This window comes from Ahaetulla prasina, chromosome 13 (genome assembly GCF_028640845.1).
Source record: "Ahaetulla prasina isolate Xishuangbanna chromosome 13, ASM2864084v1, whole genome shotgun sequence".
Lineage (NCBI taxonomy): Eukaryota > Metazoa > Chordata > Lepidosauria > Squamata > Colubridae > Ahaetulla > Ahaetulla prasina.
In genome coordinates, this window is record NC_080551.1 from 16,095,463 (window position 1) to 16,114,248 (window position 18,786).

Below are 18,786 nucleotides of genomic sequence, written 5' to 3' on the forward strand. Positions count from 1 at the left end.
GTCTTCCAATATTTGAGGGGCTGCCACAGAGAGGAGGGGGTCAAGCTCACAGGGGCCTCTGTGGCTCAGGCTGCTAATGCAGTCTGTTATTAACAGCAGCTGCCTGCAATTATTGCAGGTTCTAGTCCCACCAGGCCCAAGGTTGACTCAGCCTTCCATCCTTTATAAGGTAGGTAAAATGAGGACCCAGATTGTTGGGGGCAATAAGTTGACTTTGTATATAAATATACAAATAGAATGAAGACTATTGCTAACATAGTGTAAGCCGCCCTGAGTCTTCGGAGAAGGGCGGGATATAAATGTAAATAAATAAAATAAATAAATAAATAAGCTATTTTCCAAAGCTCCTGAAGGCCAGACAAGGAATAATGGATTGGAAACTGAACAAGGAGAGATTCAACTTGAAAATAAGGAGAAATTTTCTGACAGTGAGAACAATCAACCAATGGAACAGAAGTTGCCTTTGGAAGTTCATCACTGGAAGCTTTCAAGAAGAGACTGGACTGCCATTTGTCAGAAATGGTGTAGGGTCCCCTGCTTGGGCGGGGGTGGGTGGGTTGGACTAGATGACCTACAAGGTCCTTCCAACTCTGTTAATCTGTATTCTGTACCTATTCTCAGAATTGTTGTCCGATGTCACTATAGGACAGATGCTCCTAGCTGTTCACCACTATTTCTGTGAGTTGCTGATTTTTCATAAAGGTGATACACTATTACATTATATACTTTTCCTCCAGGAGCTCAAGGCAGAAACAAGGCATTCTCCCCCCACCCCCACCCCAATTCTTTTCTCCAGAACAACAACCCTGTGAGGTAGGTTGGGCTGAGGAAAAAAAGTAGCCAAAGACATTTGCAACGCTTCCATCTTAGTATCACATGATGATTTCTGTGGCCCTTGGCTCTTCTGCCTTCAGGGGCCCTCCCTCCATAGAAATAATAGCGTTAAATATATTTCATGTGGTTTTCCATATTCATAATAATCAGTTGGGGCTGATTTCTTGTGATGTCTGTCTCATATCCTCAAAGTAACTACATTTTAGAATTTATTTCTTTATTTAAAAGATCTGTATCTTAAATATAATTCTGGACAGCTTATAACAACAATCAAACCCAGGCACTATAAAATCATAAACCATAAAACCAAAATACATCAGGCTACACTTACAAGTTAGAAATAAAATATTGTCCATTTCTTGCCTTTTTAAAGATGAAATAAAATAAAATGTACTTAGACAAAAAATTACAAATGTACTTAATTTACTTAATTAATTAACTCACTTAACCAATTACTTAATTTACTTAATAAAAATTTGCTTAAATAAAATAAAATACAATTTACTTCCAAAGGTGCTTTTTCAAGAGGCAACTGGACTTTCTGGTTATTCTTTGAAGACGTTTTGCTTCTCATCCAAGAAGCTTCTGAGAAGAAGAGCTGAAGAAGCTTCTTGGATGAGAAGTGAAACATTTTCAAAGAAAAATCAGAAAGTCCAGTTGCCTCTTGGATGAGAAGCAAAATGTCTTCAAAGAAAAATCAGAGCTGAAGAAGCTTCTTTGCATGAGAAGCGAAATGTCTTCAAAGAAAAATCAGTTGAAGAAGCTTCTTCGATGAGAAGCGAAAAGTCTTCAAAGAAAAACAAGGAAGTCTAGTTGCCACTTGAAAAAGCATTTTTGGGACATCCACGACTTGGATGACTGAGAATCTCTGTATACAATTTACTTTTTTTTTTTTTTACTCCATATACAATTTACGTTTTGTTCTTTCTGAATCTTTTTTTGGTAAAAAAAATACATTTTTGAGAGTCGGCGCTGCAAACCCATCTCCCTGGTCCTTGCTCAGTGTTTTGACCATGATGCTACGTTAACTTTTCTTCATCGGATCCAAGAGCACCACTCTGGCTTACCTGCAGATGGACGCAGAGGGTGAAGGCAGCAGTCCAGAGCACTTTCCAAAGCCATCTGGTGGCGCTGGCCTTGGCCATCTCCTCGGACCTTTATAAAAGAGCAAAAAAGGACTTTTTGGAGCTCGGAATGTGCAGTTCTCAAATGCCCCCTGCCAGAAACTGAATGACTAAAGCAAACTGGGTAAGCAGTCCAAACCAACCCCTGGAAGCCGTACAGCCTAAACAGTGGAGGTTTGTCCTGGCCAGGAATACCGTCTCACCAAGGAACAAAATGCATCCAGCACAAAGAGTAAGAGACTTTCAATTAGGGCAAGGAAGCCTCGGCCTTTTTCCTTTGCTCCTTCCGCCAATTATTCCGAGGCAGAGGAGACCTTCTCCGTCCCCTTGTCCCCTGCAGCCAAAAAAACCAAATTGAACCTGCTCCGTTATTTCAACACTTTTTCTTTCTTTCTTTCTTTTTTCTTTTTGCCTTGCTTCCCGACAAAAGAGGAGAAGGCCAGAACTTTCGAGCTGCCTTTGCCAAAACATCCAAGCCATGTTGGAAAAAACAACAGCTCTCGCTAACTTTGCAGGAAGGAGGGGAGAGAGTTGGGGAGCGCTCCACGGATTGTTTGGTGGATTAGAAACAGAGAATCCTTCCCTGTTGTTGGTTTTTATTTTTATTTTTTATTATTATTATTATTTTTTGTTTTTTGGTCTAAAGGGCATAGTGAAACTGCCTTTCTTGCCGTGCCAAAGCATATTCTTTTGTTAAAAGCTGCAGAGAGTTACGCGCAGAAGACGCACCAACTGCTGGTTTTACCCTCCCTTTCTACGAAAAGCATTTTCCCCTCCACCCAAAATCTAATTTGCAAGAAGTTTCGGATTTTAGCCAAACTGGGCTGGCAAGGCTCCATCTTCATAATATTATAGGGTAGGGGGAGGGAAGGGTTTTTTTTGCAGCGTTGCTCAAAGGTGAAGAGAACATGGGCAGCGCCAGAGTTTCCCTCCATCAGGGTCTCTCTTGTGCCTCGTCTCTTCCGGTCCACGTGCCCGGCGTGGCTGCCTGTCTTGCCGTGGCAGACCTCCAAAAGGTGCTTGAATGATGGAGAGACTAACTGTGCTTTTGAAGCACCACGGCCAAGAGCGGGAGACGTTTATTTCCGAGAAATTTTAAACGCCTAACTTCAGGGATTTGAGCTGCCTGAAAGAAGTTGGGGATGAGTTTGGTTTCCAGAGGCTTGACTCATTTAGAAGATACACAGGTAATCCTCGACTTACAAGGGTTCAAAATTACGACGGCACAGCAAAAAAAAAGGGGGGGGACTTAGGAGTGTTTTTCACACCTCTGACTGTTGTAAGCACCCCCATGGTCACGTCTATCAAAATTCAGATACTTGGCAACAAACAAAAAAAAACCACATAGCTTTGGCTCAATTTTGCAGCTGTCATTTTCCTATTTAGAATCTGACTGACAGCCTTTGTGGTCCTGTCATATTGCTGGGGATTTGGGGAGGTCGAAATCAGGGGTGAAATGCTCCCGGTTCAGACCGGATCGGCTGATCCAGTAGCAATGGTGGCGGGTGGTTTGGAGAACCGGTAGCAAAAATCCCTGCCCCCGACCCCCCGCCCATGCCCACCCAATCACCCGGTCGCCCGCTAGCCTACTTGCCGTTTCTTTCCGGCTCCCTCGCTTTTCCCACCCGAATGGTAGGAATAGGTTGTAAAATAAATGCTTTTAAAAGTAAAAAAAAAAAAGATTGCGTGCCACAGCTGATCACACACAAACACACCCCGCGTGCTGTTCTACTTACCCCATGCCTCCTTTTGGTGTGCACTCCGCGCGTATGTACCTTGCATTTGGTGCATACTGCACACTGGGCATGCGCGCATACCATGCGCATTTAGTGCGCGGTGCGCATGTGCAGCCAACGAACCAGTAGTAAACGGGTTCAGATTTCACCACTGGTCAAAATCCAACATAATTCGATTCCAAAGGTCAGCAGGTGGAGGCAGGGAGGTATATTTGTGCTTTCTCTTTCTTTCTCTTCTACACCTAACCACACAGGGTATCAGTGCGGCAATATCCAGGAAGACTGAAACCTTCCTGGCTTATCTATAGGACTAAGTTGTGCAGCCTCCTGAATTCAGTTCAAAGATGCATTATCAGAATAAATGGGCTGCTCTAATGAGGGGCACAGAGGTGTTACAAAATGGAAAACGGCACCGAAAAAGATCCCTTAAGATCGCTTTTCACACTTAAAAACTGGAAATTTTTAAGAAAATGTTGGATAACCATCTGACTGAGATGGTGTAGGGTTTCCTGCCTGGGCAGGGGGTTGGACTAGAAGGCCTCCAAGGTCCCTTCCAACTCTGTTGTTATATTATATTATATTATATACTTTTAACCGTGGCAGCAGCCTCATGGTCACGTGATCCAAACTCACACGCTTGGCAACCGGTTCATATTTATGACGGTTGCAGGTTCCCCGGGGTCATGTGATCCCGTTTTGCCTTCTCATGAACAAAGTCAATGGGGGAAGCCGGCTTCACTTAATAACTTTGTTATTAATTTAACACCTGCAAGTGGATTCACTTAACAACGGAGGCAAGAAAGGTTACAAAATGGGGCAAAAGTACTTCAAAATTGTCTTGCTTAGCCACAGAAATTTGGGGCTCAGGTGTGGTCGTAAGTCGAGGACTACCTGTGTGTAAGAGGCTTACCTCACATAATTGCAATTTGGAGCAGTCTACATCCAATATAGCCCTCACGGACACACACACACCAAAAAAAATTCATGACATATTTACAGTTTTCTTAGAAAGAACAAGAAAATAGTTCGCTATGGCCTTGCTCTGGATGTTATTCACCTTCCCTGTTCAGCTCTGGAAATATTTCTCTCATCATCTCTCATCCAAATTTAAACTAGGCCCAAACCTGTTTAACTTTCTCAGCTCAACCAAGATCAAACAACAGAAGTTCAACTTCTGAAAGCCGCCATCACCTATATCAACATCAAGTAATCACAATCAAGACAGAAGGGCTTAATAGGAAAGATATTTTCCTTCTCCCTGTCCTCTTTTTTTAATAAGATTTAATACTTTCCTTGTAGATAAAGCGTTCTTCCAAAATATCTTCCCTCACACCGCTTAAAACCCTGAACAAAAAAAAAATACATAAATAAATAAAAGGCATCAGAGTGGCTAAGTTTTAGATCAAAGCCAGTCAGACATGGTATCAAATCCTTCCTTGGCTACGGAAGCCAGCGATTCGCTCAAGCTACCTCACAGTGTTGTTGTGAAGAGAAAAAAATGGGAGAACTTTCTGATTGTAGGAGGACAACAGAGATAATCTTGAAGAAAGAATGCAGCAGCCGATACAAGAAACATCACCTCCGTCTGGAAAGCAAGGAAGGGGGCGATGGGTGAGGAAGAAACTTAAAATGGATCCACCTTGACTCTCAACAGGCAGCCACAGAGAAGATCTAACAGTAACAGAGTTGGAAGGGACCTTGGAGGTCATCTAGCCCAACCCCCTGCTCATGCAGGAGACCTGTACTAGGGATTCGAACTGCCGAACTGCCGACTTTTCTGATCGGCAAGCTCTGTGTCTTAGCCACTGAGCCACCTAGACAAGCTGTTAAATTTTCAAGATTCTTTTTTTAAAAAAAAAATACCCTATAAAAGTGAAGTTCCAGAAGTTTTCATCATGTTTGTTTCCTGGCCCGGCCTACCTCAAAAAGCTGACAACGAGTAGGGTTTATGCAAACACAAAATAAGCTGATTGCACATTAACCCAACCCGTGTAGTTTGCAGTTTTGTGGTTGAGTTTACTCAATGCACTTAACCAGATCTGTTAAAAAACCTACCACAGGCTATGCTTATTTAGTTTTAATCTTGGCTTTTTTTTTTTTAATGGCTTGGCAGGTTTTAAGTACCAAGCTCATATATTTAGTTTATCCTTCAGTAATTTATTTATTTTTTGCAAAGCCGGAAAACAGTTAATCTTAACTGTACAAATTCCAATCCAGAACACCGATTAATATGTGCATTGTGGAAACGCAGCCCATGTGTGCCACCTTGTGCAAAATAAGGAGAGCAAGAGAACGGTCCTCATTCCAGAGATATATCACTTTAAGTCAAAAGTATGTGAATTAGATTTGATTAAAGAAACTGCCAAATTTATCCCTTGGCCAATTTGGTTTGGTCAAGAGCCACGCTGCAAGAATCGCACTTTCAGACTTTTAAAAAAATAAATACATCTGTTACTGCATTGAGATACTTACATGTATGTTATCCTAACTAAGCAGTGCTACGAAATTGATTAGATTTCCAAATAAGGGTTTAGAAATCACATCCAAGTAACGTTTAAGTCTGCAATGCCCCTGGAACTTCATTTTCTTGCATTTCTTCCATACACAGTCTCTGTTGTCACAGCAGGGATTAAGCCAACAAAGGTCACACCACTGACTTTGAAATGGGATAGGATACAAAAATGCCTGTGATGTAGGTTACATAATGTAGAAGGGCAGGCAGACTATAGTGGACGACATTAAGCTCCTGCTGCCTTAGCCACGTTCCGACAAAGCCACAATCCGTGGTTTGCCATCGGCCACTGTTGAGCTCGCCCAACAGTGCTAAGCCCGAACCTAGCAATCCACCTTACAAAGAATAGAATAGAATAGAATAGAATAGAATAGAATAGAATAGAATAGAATAGAATAGAATAGAATAGAATAGAATAGAATAGAATTCTTTCTTGGCCAAGTGTGATTGGACACACAAGGAATTCGTCTTTGGTGCATATGCTCTCGGTGTACATAAGGAGGATAAAATACATTCATCAAGAATAAAAAGATACAACACTTAGTGATAGTCAAGGTTACTAATAAGCTATCAAATCATACTAGGAAACAAGTAAAAACAATATAAATTGAAAGATACAAGCAACGCGGTTATAGTAATAAGTAGGAAGAGATAGATACTAGTAAGGAAGAGAAGAATAATAGTAACACAGCTTATTATTATTAAATGAGTGTAGCGTATGAGTTCAGCCAGTTTCTATGAATAGTCTGGAAGACTTTTGCTAAGTATATTTCGACTGGTTGTCCTTTTTTTCAACCTGCAGTTATTCGGCTGTAGGGACATCCTGCTGCGTTCCAGGGGTTCAAGGCTGTTGCTCCGACTCCCTTTCTTCGATTTATTGCCACAACCACCATGTGAAAGAAGTTAAGTAATGTGGATTTTCTCCAACACACTAGACTGATATGTGGCCGGCTAGCTGACTACTCAGCAGCTCAAGGCATGAGCTGTGCAAATCCAAGCCATCGGTTTCCCTCGCCTTCATCCAAGATGACTCCTTAAACAGACCGGGTCACCCAATGGCTTAATGGCTCTCCTTATTTTGCACAAGGCAGCCCACATGGGCTGTTTTTTTTCCACAATGCACATCGTATTAATCGGCAGTTCTGGATTGGAATGTATACAGTTAAGATTGTTTCTGTGTTGTACATCACTTCTTCATAATTTAAGAAAAACACCAAAATTGTTAATCATGATTTCCTTGCAATAGCAACTATCTAAATAATAGTAGCAATACCTAATCCCAAAGCGGCAACTAGTTTCCTATTTATAAAAGAAACAATAAACTTGTGCAAGTCACTGAACGGGAATATGCTTTGCTTTCCACGCATCTTCTGTTTAAACCATTACAGTGAGAAAAATTGTGATTCAATTCATAACTTTTCAATAAAAAAATGCAAAGACAAAAATTAACTGTTTCTGGCTTTGCAATATATATATATATATATATATATATATATATATATATATATATATATATATATATATATATATATATATATATATATATATATATATATATATATATATATATATATATATATATATATATATATATATATATATATATCACTGAAGGATAAACTAAACATATGAGCTTGTTCCATGGCTAAGTGAAAAGGCGAGGCTGGTTCTGCCCAGCCCAGCCCTGCCCTACCCACCCCCCTCCTTCTTCAGACCTGGAGATAACGGCGCTCTCCACATGCTCAGAGGCTACTTCACTCTACCACCCAGAAGGAGGTGAAGAGAGCCCTCCAACCTCTCCGAGTGGCGTCCACACACCCCACACACCTTCCACCCAAGGCGAAAACGGGCGAGAAAAAGAGCGAAAGGAAGGCGCCCCTCCTGCCTCGCCCCTTTCCTTTGGGGGGGTCTCTCTCAGCCACCCACCTCGCGCGGCGGCGCTTCTCTCGTGGGAGCGTGGGGCGGGTGGGTTCCTCTCCTTCGGAGCCTCCTTAGCGGGAAAGGTCAGCAGAACTGGCGGCAAAAGAGCTCCTCCGGTCCAAAGCAAGTCGCGGGACGTCGCCGCAGGCTTGCAAGAAGGGAGCTGGCAAGCGAACAAGTGCCCGCCCTTCCAAGCGAACAGGCGGGACGCTTAGGGCTCGCTCGTTCGCCCGTCCGCCTGCCTGCCTGCCTTCCTTCCAGGCTGCAGCAGCCCACCGCCCAGCCCAAGTCCTGGGAAGTCAAGCCCTCTCCCTCCTTCCCTCCCTCCTTCCCTCCGCCCGTGCCTGGGGTGGGACCCGCGCGCTCACGAACACGCGTGGAAAGCGTGTTCCTTCGCCGCCTGCTAGCCAAGCCTGGCAACCGAGCGCGCACTCAATCCACTCTCCTCCATCCGCCCGCCTTTCCAGCCCTGGAATCTCCGGGTTGAAGCCAGCGGCTTGTTTGGGAATGCGGGGAAAGGAGTTGCTGACACGCGTCGGCTCCCGGAGTGGGGGGTGGGGGGAACAGGACGTGGGAAATGGGGGGTGGGGGTGTGGAAATTCCTTGAATTTCCTTGAAGCCCCAGAAACAGCCTCGGGAGACCCGCGCAGATTTTTGCACGAGCCGAAGTCAAGGCGGGTGGGGTGGGGTGGGGGGCTAAATTAGAGGTGGGTTTCAGCAGGTTCTGATCAGTTCTGGAGAACCGGTAGCAAAAATTCTGACTGGCCGCGCCCCCATCTATTCTCTGTCTCCCAAGTCCCAGCTGATTGGGAGGAAATGGAGATTTTACAGTATCCTTCCCCTGGAGTGGGGTGGGAATGGAGATTTTACAGTATCCTTCCCCTGAAGTGGGGTGGGAATGGAGATTTTGCAGTATCCTTCCCCTGGAGTGGGGTGGGAATGGAGATTTTACAGTATCCTTCCCCTGGAGTGGGGAGAGAATGGAGATTTTACAGTATCCTTCCCTTGGAGTGGGGTGGGAATGGAGATTTTACAGTATCCTTCCCCTGCCATGCCCAACAAGCCACACCCACAGAACCGGTAGTAAAAAAAATTGAAACCCACCACTGGAGCTAATTAACCGACTGGGATAAGCATGAAACGAGGTGGAAAAAGGATGGGGAGGGGGCATTCCCAGAAGGTTGCATCAGCCCAACCCCTCAACCCCAACTGAGTTAATTCAGCGATGTTGGCCTTCCTTAGTGATGGGTATGATGATAACGATATATATTATGATGATATACTTTGATATACTAGGATAACTAGGATCGATCACTATTGTTGTATGTACTCTGAGAGCTTATGCACCAGAGACAAATTCCTGGTGTGTCTCATCACACTTAGCCAATAAAGAATTTGGTGGACTTGTAAGGATATAAAGGCCTTTTGGATAAAAATGTGGTGGATTTTACAAAATGTTTTGAAAAAGAAGATAAAGTTCCTGCCGCAATTTTTTTGTTGGGAATTATTACGGACTGTACAGTAATTGAGACTAAATTGATTTTAAATTTAATAACAGCAGCAAGATTACTAATAGGACAATACTGGAAGACAAAAGAAGTACCTACAATAGAAGAATGGATATTGAAAGTTGCCAATTTGGCTGAGATGGCGAAGATATCAGCCTTTTTGAAGGACAATACGCAAGAAAGATACTTAAAGGAATGGGAAAAATGGATTGACTATATTCAAAGTAGATATCAGACTAAGAGTTATCAGACTGTTTTTGAATGATTATGATGTATTATTTTTTATTGTTTTCGGGGGAAGTTAGGAATTGATGATTGTAGGGGTATAATTAAGTTGGGACGAAATTTTTTTAGCATATGTTTGTTTTATTTTTAACTATACCTTGTGCACATTCCGGGAAGTCGGGGGGGAGGGGGGTTGTGAAGGGAGGGAGGGGGAAAGGGGGGGAAATTTTCTGTAAAACTTTTTGAATAAAAAAAAAAAAGAATTGTAATTCTAATGGTTAAGCGTGGTCCCGTGGTCCAGCTAAACCGAAGTAACCCCGGTTCTTCTGTGCCCTACCCGGTAGTGGGATCCAAATCCCAGCGCTACCAGTTCGCCAGTGATGGGTTGCTCCCGGTTCGGCCCAGTTTGGGTGAACTGGTAGTGGCAGGGGCGGGAGGCTCCGCCCACCTGCCCAGACATCATCCAAAATGCTCTGCTCATGCACAGAAGTGCCAGATGCGAGTGTCCTCATTCACTTTGCTAGTGTGTGGCACTTCTGCGCATACGCATAGCATTTTTGGTGATGTCTGGGTGGATGGGCGGAGCCTCTCGCCGCTGCTACTACCAGTTCACCCAAATAGATTGAACCGGGAGCAACCCACCACTGGCCCCACCCCATGCAGAGTCTGCTCCTGTTTCAGACCACTGTGGTTTCCTGGCTTAGTTAAGTCATGGATTAATGCCTTGATCTCAAACTAATGACACACTCTACACGCTCAGAGGCTACAGGTAGTCCTCGACTTACAACCCTTCATTCAGTGACCGAAGTTACAACAGCACTGGAAAAAAGTGACTTGGGACCATTTTTCACGCTTATGACTGTCGCAGCATCCCCCATGGTCACGTGATTTACATTTACATATATAATTTTATGGTACTACTTTTAAAAAAAAGTGGTGTTATTAGCTAGTTTTTAGAAAATACACTTTTTTTTTTAATTATTTGAATTTATATCCCGCCCTTCTCCGAAGACTCAGGGCGGCTTACACTGTGTCAAGCAATAGTCTTCATCCTTTTGTATATTATATATAAAGTCAACTTCTATTGCCCCCAACAATCTGGGTCCTCATTTTACCTCCCTTATAAAGGATGGAAGGCTGAGTCAACCTTGGGCCTGGTGGGGGTTGAACCTGCAGTAATTGCAGGCAACTGTGTTAATAACAGACAGGCTTAGTCTGCTGAGCCATCAGAGGCCCTTTCCCAAAAGGTTTCCACAATTTTTGGCCACTATTGTAGAATCTCACCGGTTTCAAAGGATGAGAGCCAATACTGATAGTTTGTCACCTCAAAGAAAAACGGCTGAACAAAAAACCCTCACGTGCGCATGCACACAGCCTCTCTCGAAGGTTTCCAGGAATAACCTTCAATAAATAATATAAAGTTCGAATTACTTAGGTAATATCACGGGAGGTAGGCAAGTACCAAATGCTAATCTAGCTTTCTGGCTGGAGTTGTTTCCTTATCTACAATATTAACCCAGCTTTTCCTCTGGAGATTTAAAGAGAGTCCACACACTCAGGGGTCTCCAACCTTGGTCCCTTTAACACATGTGGACTTCAACTCCCAGAGTTTCTCAACCAGCAAAGCTGGCTGAGGAACTCTGGGAATTGAAGTCCACATGTCTTAAAGGGACCAAGGTTGGAGACCCCTGCACACACTCCTTTGGCTAGTTTTTACCCCCTCAGTTCCATGAGCTGGACCGCAGCTTCCAAACATCTCCAGTCGTTTGTAGCTCAGGCCCATTTGATATTATTTTTTGGAGTGGAGGGAAACAAACTATGAACTCTTGCTGTTTCCGCAAACCGGGAACTAGAAGCTACAATCCAACCAGGCTAAGTACCATCACCCCACTGCCCTACCTCTTACCTGTCTTCCTGGAGGGGTGTCTCTATAAAACCACTGTTCTTTTCTTCCTGTTGCATCCAAGAAAATCAAACAATCAGAATAGAGCCGGAAAGGGACCTTGGAGGTCTTCTAGCCCAACCCCCTGCCCAAGCAGGAGACCCTACCTCATTTCAGACAAGTGGCTGTCCAGTCTCTTCTTAAAAACCTCCCGTGATGAAGCACCCAGGGAAAAAGGACCAGTTGCCAGCCAGCCGGCCGCTCGCGAATATCAAGAGAAGCTCCGCTTAGCCGAAAGCGCTTAGACGCCTTCCCGTTTTTTAAAAACTGCTTTTTTAGTCTGTTATTCCACCTGGGAGGGAGCGAAGTGGCCCGTTTGCAAGTCTTTCTCTCTCTCTCCCTGGAAGGGGCCAAAGCGTGGCGCGGCCACGAGATCAGCCGAACGGGACAATATCTAATTAGCCCATCGCCGCCGCCAAGGCTTAAAATACGCATCGCGAAACCACAAAATCCAGGAAAGCGTTGAAGGAGTTTAGTTGGCTCCTGGATTGCAACTCGGCTATCGTTGGAGAAGGAGCGCCTCCTAGTGGAACGACTAGGTACCCGCGTGGGGAGAAGGTTCGTCCCAGGATATGCCGACACCTGAGCTCAAGTCAGCTACTAATGAAGGAGAAGATTCGTAACTCAGGGTTGAAAGGGGGGGAGGGATCCTTGGTAGTCTCTGTGGTTGGTCGTTTTCTCGCAGACGTTGCCTTACCCAAGCTAGGTAACATCTTCAATGCTAGAAGGGAGCAAAACCCCACTCCCATCCTTTGTAGCAGAGGTGGGTTGCAGCAAGTTCTGACCAGTTCTGGAGAACCGGTAGCAGAAATTTTGAGTAGTTCCGAGAACTGGTAGTAAAAATTCTGACTGGCCCCGCCCCCATCTATTCTCTGCCTCCTAAATCCCAGCTGATTGGGAGGAAATGGGGATTTTGCAGTATCCTTCCCCTGGATTGGTGGGGGGGGGGGAGGGAATGGAGATTTTTACAATATCTTTCCCCTGCCATGCCCCCCAAGCCACGTCTAGCAAGCCATGCCACACCCACCGAGCCACACCCACAGAACTAGTAGTAAAAAAATTTGAAACCCACCACTGCTTTGTAGGGATGATGAATTGCCACTTTTCAGGAAATTAATTAAAATTAAAGACGTTTCAATGAGAAGTGAAACGACTTCAAAAGAAAAACCAGAAAGTCCAGTTGCTTCTTGAAAAAAGCACCTTTGGGACAACCATGACCTGGATGATTGAGAATCTCCGTAGACAATTAAAATTAAACTTGCTAGAACTCCTATAACACACAAAACCACAAGCTAGCCAAATATTAAACATACACACAAGCCAGGGTGTTGGATGGATTCAGACTATTAGGAAATGATTTCATAAGGCATGCGAAGGAAAAGATCATAATCATCCATTTTGGGGTAAATCGTGGTAAGTGTATATTTGTAAATAAATATTCAGGATGTATGAAACCCCATTGTAGGTTTTCCATACCTGCACTACACACCTGCAAAATTCCTACTTGGCCTGTAGATGGCAACCCAGTGATCAAAAATTCTCACTGCTGTCCTCAAGTGACCAACTGGATGTTTGCAACCAAGATTTGCCCCTCTACTCAGTGATTATTATTGGAAGCACTGTAACTGTAAATCCGGCTCTTTAGCAGCCAGTTTAATGATGACCCATTGCAGGGACGTGCTGAGGAGTTTAACGGTTATCTATACGATAAAATCGTTCAGCTTCGGGACGGTCTGGACCAAAATTGCGACGATTCAGATGGGGCGTCTGAGGGCGGTCTTGGTGATATTGTCTGGGATGAGTTTGATCCTGTGGCTCCCGAGGACATGGACAGGTTGTTGGGTAGATTGAATGCCACCACGTGTTTACTGGACCCGTGCCCCTCCTGGTTGGTGCTGGCCACTCAGGAGGTGACACGAGGCTGGCTCCAGGCGATTCTGGCGCTTCCTTGTTGGAGGGAGTCTTTCCGGCCGCCTTGAAAGAGGCGGTGGTGAGGCCCCTCCTCAAGAAGCCTTCCCTGGACCCGGCTGTTTTAGGTAATTATCGTCCGGTCTCCAACCTTCGCTTCGCGGCAAAGGTTGTAGAGAGTATGGTGGCATATCAGTTTCCCCTGCACCTGGATGAAACTGTCTATCTAGACCCGTTCCAGTCCGGTTTCCGGCCCGGTTACAGCACTGAGACGGCTTTGGTCGCGTTGGTGGATGATCTCTGGAGGGCCAGGGATAGGGGTTGTTCCTCTGTCCTGGTCCTATTAGACCTCTCAGCGGCTTTTGATACCATCGACCATGGTATCCTGCTGCGCCGGTTGGAGGGATTGGGAGTGAGAGGCACCGTTTATCGGTGGTTCTCCTCCTATCTCTCCAACCGGTCGCAGACGGTGTTGACGGGGGGGCAGAGGTCGACCCCGAGGCGCCTCACTTGTGGGGTGCCGCAGGGGTCGATTCTCTCGCCCCTTTTGTTCAACATCTATATGAAGCCGCTGGGTGAGATCGTCAGTGGTTTCGGTGTGAGGTACCAGCTGTACGCGGATGACACCCAGGTGTACTTTTCCACACCGGGCCACCCCAACAAAGCCACTGAAGTGCTGTCCCAGTGTTTGGAAGCCGTACGGGTCTGGATGGGGAGAAACAGGCTCAAGCTCAATCCCTCCAAGACGGAGTGGCTGTGGATGCCGGCATCCCGGTACAGTCAGCTGAGTCCACGGCTGACTGTTGGGAGCGAGTCATTGGCCCCGATGGAGAGGGTGCGCAACTTGGGCGTTCTCCTGGATGAACGGCTGTCTTTTGAAGATCACCTGACGGCCGTCTCCAGGAGAGCTTTCCACCAGGTTCGCCTGGTGCGCCAGTTGCGCCCCTTTCTAGACCGGGATGCCTTGTGCACAGTCACTCACGCCCTCGTGACATCTCGTCTGGATTACTGCAATGCTCTCTACATGGGGCTCCCCTTGAGGAGCATCCGGAGGCTTCAGTTAGTCCAGAATGCGGCTGCGCGGGTGATAGAGGGAGCCCCCCGTGGCTCCCGTGTGACACCTATCCTGCGCAGACTGCACTGGCTACCTGTGGCCTTCCGGGTGCGCTTCAAGGTTTTGGTGACCATCTTCAAAGTGCTCCATGGCATAGGGCCGGGCTACCTACGGGACCGCCTACTGCTACCGAATACCTCTCACCGACCCGTGCGCTCTCACAGAGAGGGACTCCTCAGGGTGCCGTCAGCGAGACAGTGTCGTCTGGCGACACCCAGGAAGGGCCTTCTCTGTGGGGGCTCCCGCCCTCTGGAACGAACTCCCCCCAGGACTTCGTCAACTTCCGGACCTCCGAACCTTCCGTCGCGAGCTTAAAACACATTTATTCATCTGCGCAGGACTGGACTAGATTTTAAATTTATAGGGGTTTTAATTGGTTTTAATATTTATACTATTTTTAATAATTTGGCTTTTAGAATAAGTTTTTTAATGGTTATCTTAATTTGTACATATATGTTTTATTTGCCTGTGAACCGCCCTGAGTCCTCCGGGAGATAGGGCGGTATACAAATACGAATAAATAAATAAATAAATAAAATAAATAAACTGGATTGTGTAAGGGCAAAAAATGTTGCAAAAAAAAAATACGCAGTTAATTGTTAAAAACCATAGCTTAGCACGTGTGTTTTTTAAACCTATTGCTAAAGGCTAGGGTCTGGGGCTTTGGTGCTTCCACCTGAAGAGGACTTAACTCCTAAAGAAAGAAACAAGACTTTTCATAATCTGAAAAGAAGCTCAAAGTTTACTGCATGTCTCTTGGAACTGCCCCATTGATTTTCAAAGCACTGTTGTTAGCAACTGTCTGGCAATCGAGAGCTAAAATAAAAGAATGCCATGGAGCCACCATGCATCACCTTTCAGACCGCAGAATGCCTGCTCTGCCCACCCACTCCTGGTCAGCTGTAAATCCGGCTCTTTAGCAGCCAGTTTAATGATTAAGTCCTGAGGCCATGGAGCGCAGTGGCCAGGATAAGGGAGATGCCCACACCAAGCCAAGCCCAGCCTTTGAAGGCAGCAGGTGCAAAACGCCTGCCAGACCGCCGAAAAGAATAGGGGATGGAAGCATAATTATGTTCTTCCTTGCCAAAGGTTATATTTAAAAGAAAAGGAAGGCAGCTGGTTTTTAAAAGCTAACGCTGGTGGGCATTTTTTTTCCCCTTTTAGCAACGGGGAGGAAGTTATTGAGCGAGACAAAGGAAGGTGTACCTCCCACTTGTGCCTTGAAGACTGCCGTACAAATACGCCGATAGCAGTTTTTACTTACAAAGTTCAACTTACAACTTATGGCTTAGCGCTGGAGAATTTGCTTTCCTACAAGACAGGCAAGATGATTGCTAAGCCAGATTTATTATTTGCCGTGATTTTTTTTCCTCTCCAGCAAGCCTAAAAGTGAAGGTTCCCCTCGCACATATGTGCTAGTCGTTCCTGACTCTAGGGGGCGGTGGTCATCTCAGTTTCAAAGCTGAAGAGCCAGCGCTGTCCAAAGACGTCTCCGTGGTCATGTGGCCGGCACGACTCAACGTCAAAGGCGCACGGAACACTGTTACCTTCCCACCAAAGATGGTCCCTATTTTTCTATTTGCATTTTTTACGTGCTTTCCAACTGCTAAGTTGGCAGAAGCTGGGACAAGTAACGAGAGCTCACCCTGTTATGCAGCGCTAGGGATTTGAATTGCTGAAGATAGACAAGCCCAGCAAGCCTAGAGTAACCCAATTCATCAGGCCAGCTGGAACACACAGCTTGATCGTCTTGATTTACAGCCATTGATTTAGTGACTGTTGGAAGTTACAATGACGCTGGAAAAAGATAACTTGCAACCAGGTCCTCGCGCTTAACGACCGTCACTGGCATCCCAGTGATCATGTAAATCAATTCAATTCAATTCAGTTTGTTACAGTCATAGACCAGGGACCAGAACAAATAAAAACACTCAGTAAATATACAGTTAAAAATTCTAGTATAAAATAATAAATAATAACTAAAATCTATGATGAAATCCAGTCTGTCAATTATACATGGTCTAACTATACTAAAATTACAATCCATAAACTGTGTGGCCCATTGTGAGTTTAATAGTAAAAGGGAAAGAAATAAGAAGTGCAAAAGGTTTAGCATTAGCAATAGCACTTAGACTTATATATCACTTTACAGTGCTTTACAGCCCTCTCTCGGCGGTTGACAGAGTCAGCATATTGTCCCCAACAATTTGCGTCCTCGTTTTACCAACATCGGAAGGATGGAAGGTGGAGTCAACCTTTGAGCCTAGTGAGATTTGATCTGTTAAATTGCAGGCAGACAGCAGGCAGCAGAAGTAGCCTGCAGTACTGCACTCTAACCACTGCGCCTCACTTGTTTGCCGCATTTGTTGTATAAAATAGCTATGGTGGATTAGACACGTGTTTGCGATGAATCTCCAGTGCTGCTGCACAGAATCTAGCCACCTGCACTGTAGTTACAGGCTGTTCATCCTTAAACAGCCACTGGAGATAAGCAGTGTCGGAACGGCCAGGATGCCTAGCAGGCCAGGAACCTGTTGTTTTCCGGGTGCGCTTCAAGGTATTGGTTACCACCTTTAAAGCGCTCCATGGCTTAGGACCGGGTTATTTACGGGACCGTCTACTGCCGGCCTCGATCTCCCATCGCCCGGTGCGCTCCCACAGAGAGGGATTCCTCAGGGTGCCGTCAGCCAAACAGTGTCGACTGGCGGCCCCCAGGGGGAGGGCCTTCTCTGTGGGGGCTCCGACCCTGTGGAACGAACTTCCCCTCGGACTTCGACAACTACCAGACCTTAGGACCTTTCGCCGCGAACTTAAAACCTATTTATTTCATATGGCTGGACTAGCTTGATTTTTTATCTTTAAATTTTAATTGACTTTTGATGGGTTTTTAAAATTTAAATTTTTGTAATTTTATGGGGGTGTATGTTATTTTAATATTTGGGCAAATTTAAATCAGTTTTTTAAGGGTTGTTTTTACTATTGTGTATGTTTGTATTTTATCTGCCTGTTCACCGCCCTGAGTCCTTCGGGAGAAGGGCGGTATACAAATTAAAATATTCTATTCTATTCTATTCTATTCTATTCAATCATTGGCAGAATATATTTTTTTCCGAATCTCCGAGTAAAAGGAACATCGAAGGAGTACGTGACCCACAGTCTCCATCTCTCCTGAACCGCAGGAACAGAGTCTGATCATGTAAGCAAAATTTGGGCATTTGGCAACTAGCGTGTATTTAGAACAGTTGCAGCATCTCAGGGTCATGTGATTGCTATATTTGACCTTCCCAGCCACCTTCCAATAAGCTATCCCTATCAATGGGGGAGTTGGATTTCCTTAATGACTGCAGGATCCACTTAACAATTGCCCTGATTCACTTAACAACCACGGCAAAGAAAACAGTAAGACCGTAAAATCCAGTGCAACTCTCTTAACAACCGTCTTTCCTAGCACCGGAAATTTCAGTCCCAATTGTTATAAGTTGATACCAATAAAGGAGAATATTTGTAGCTCAGGGTTGAAACGAGGGGTGGTTTGGCGCTCTCTGAGCTTGGTTGTTTTCTTGCAGACGTTTCAATACCCAAGTAGGTAACATCATCAATGTTAAAAGGGAGTGGGGTTTGTGGAGTGGAGGAGGAGGAGGACTCTTAGGTGCTTTGTTGCTCTCTGAGCTTGCTTTTCTTACTCAACTAGGTAACATCATCAATGCTAGAAGGGTTTGTGGAACAGAGAAGGAGAAAGACTATGGGGATCTTGGTGCTCTCTGAACTTGCTTATTTTCTTGCAAATGTTTCATTACCCAACTAGGTAACACCATCAGTGCTACTAAGGAGTGCTGTTTGCTGTCAGTTTATATTCTGGTGACTTGCTTGTTTGTGTGGGTGCGGGTGGTCTTAAGAGATTCTTTGGTTGGGCTGTTTACTGATGGCTCTTTGGCATAGCCTATGCAAAAGAGACAATCAACC

At 45.0% G+C, this 18,786-nt stretch overlaps 1 protein-coding gene across 13 annotated transcripts in view; it reads right to left on the reverse strand.

The window, feature by feature from the left end:
• ADAMTSL3 (ADAMTS like 3) overlaps positions 1 to 12,220 on the reverse strand; it is a 214,925-nt gene extending 202,705 nt beyond the window's left edge. For 2 of the 13 annotated variants that reach the window (XM_058155763.1, XM_058155764.1), the window contains exons 1-2: positions 5,165 to 6,123; positions 1,902 to 1,989 (exon numbers count right to left, since the gene is read on the reverse strand). In XM_058155763.1, the coding sequence (XP_058011746.1) occupies positions 1,902 to 1,989; positions 5,165 to 5,403 (327 nt within the window). In that variant the 5' untranslated portion in view covers positions 5,404 to 6,123. Of the gene's footprint in view, positions 1 to 1,901; positions 1,990 to 2,161; positions 2,194 to 3,694; positions 4,058 to 5,164; positions 6,124 to 6,166; positions 6,374 to 7,002; positions 7,044 to 7,921; positions 7,942 to 8,132; positions 8,422 to 11,765; positions 11,813 to 11,908 lie in introns of those variants that run through there. The other 11 variants (XM_058155759.1, XR_009151984.1, XM_058155751.1 and 8 more) reach the window with 11 other exon arrangements.
• Between the last annotated feature and the right edge of the window lie 6,566 nt (positions 12,221 to 18,786).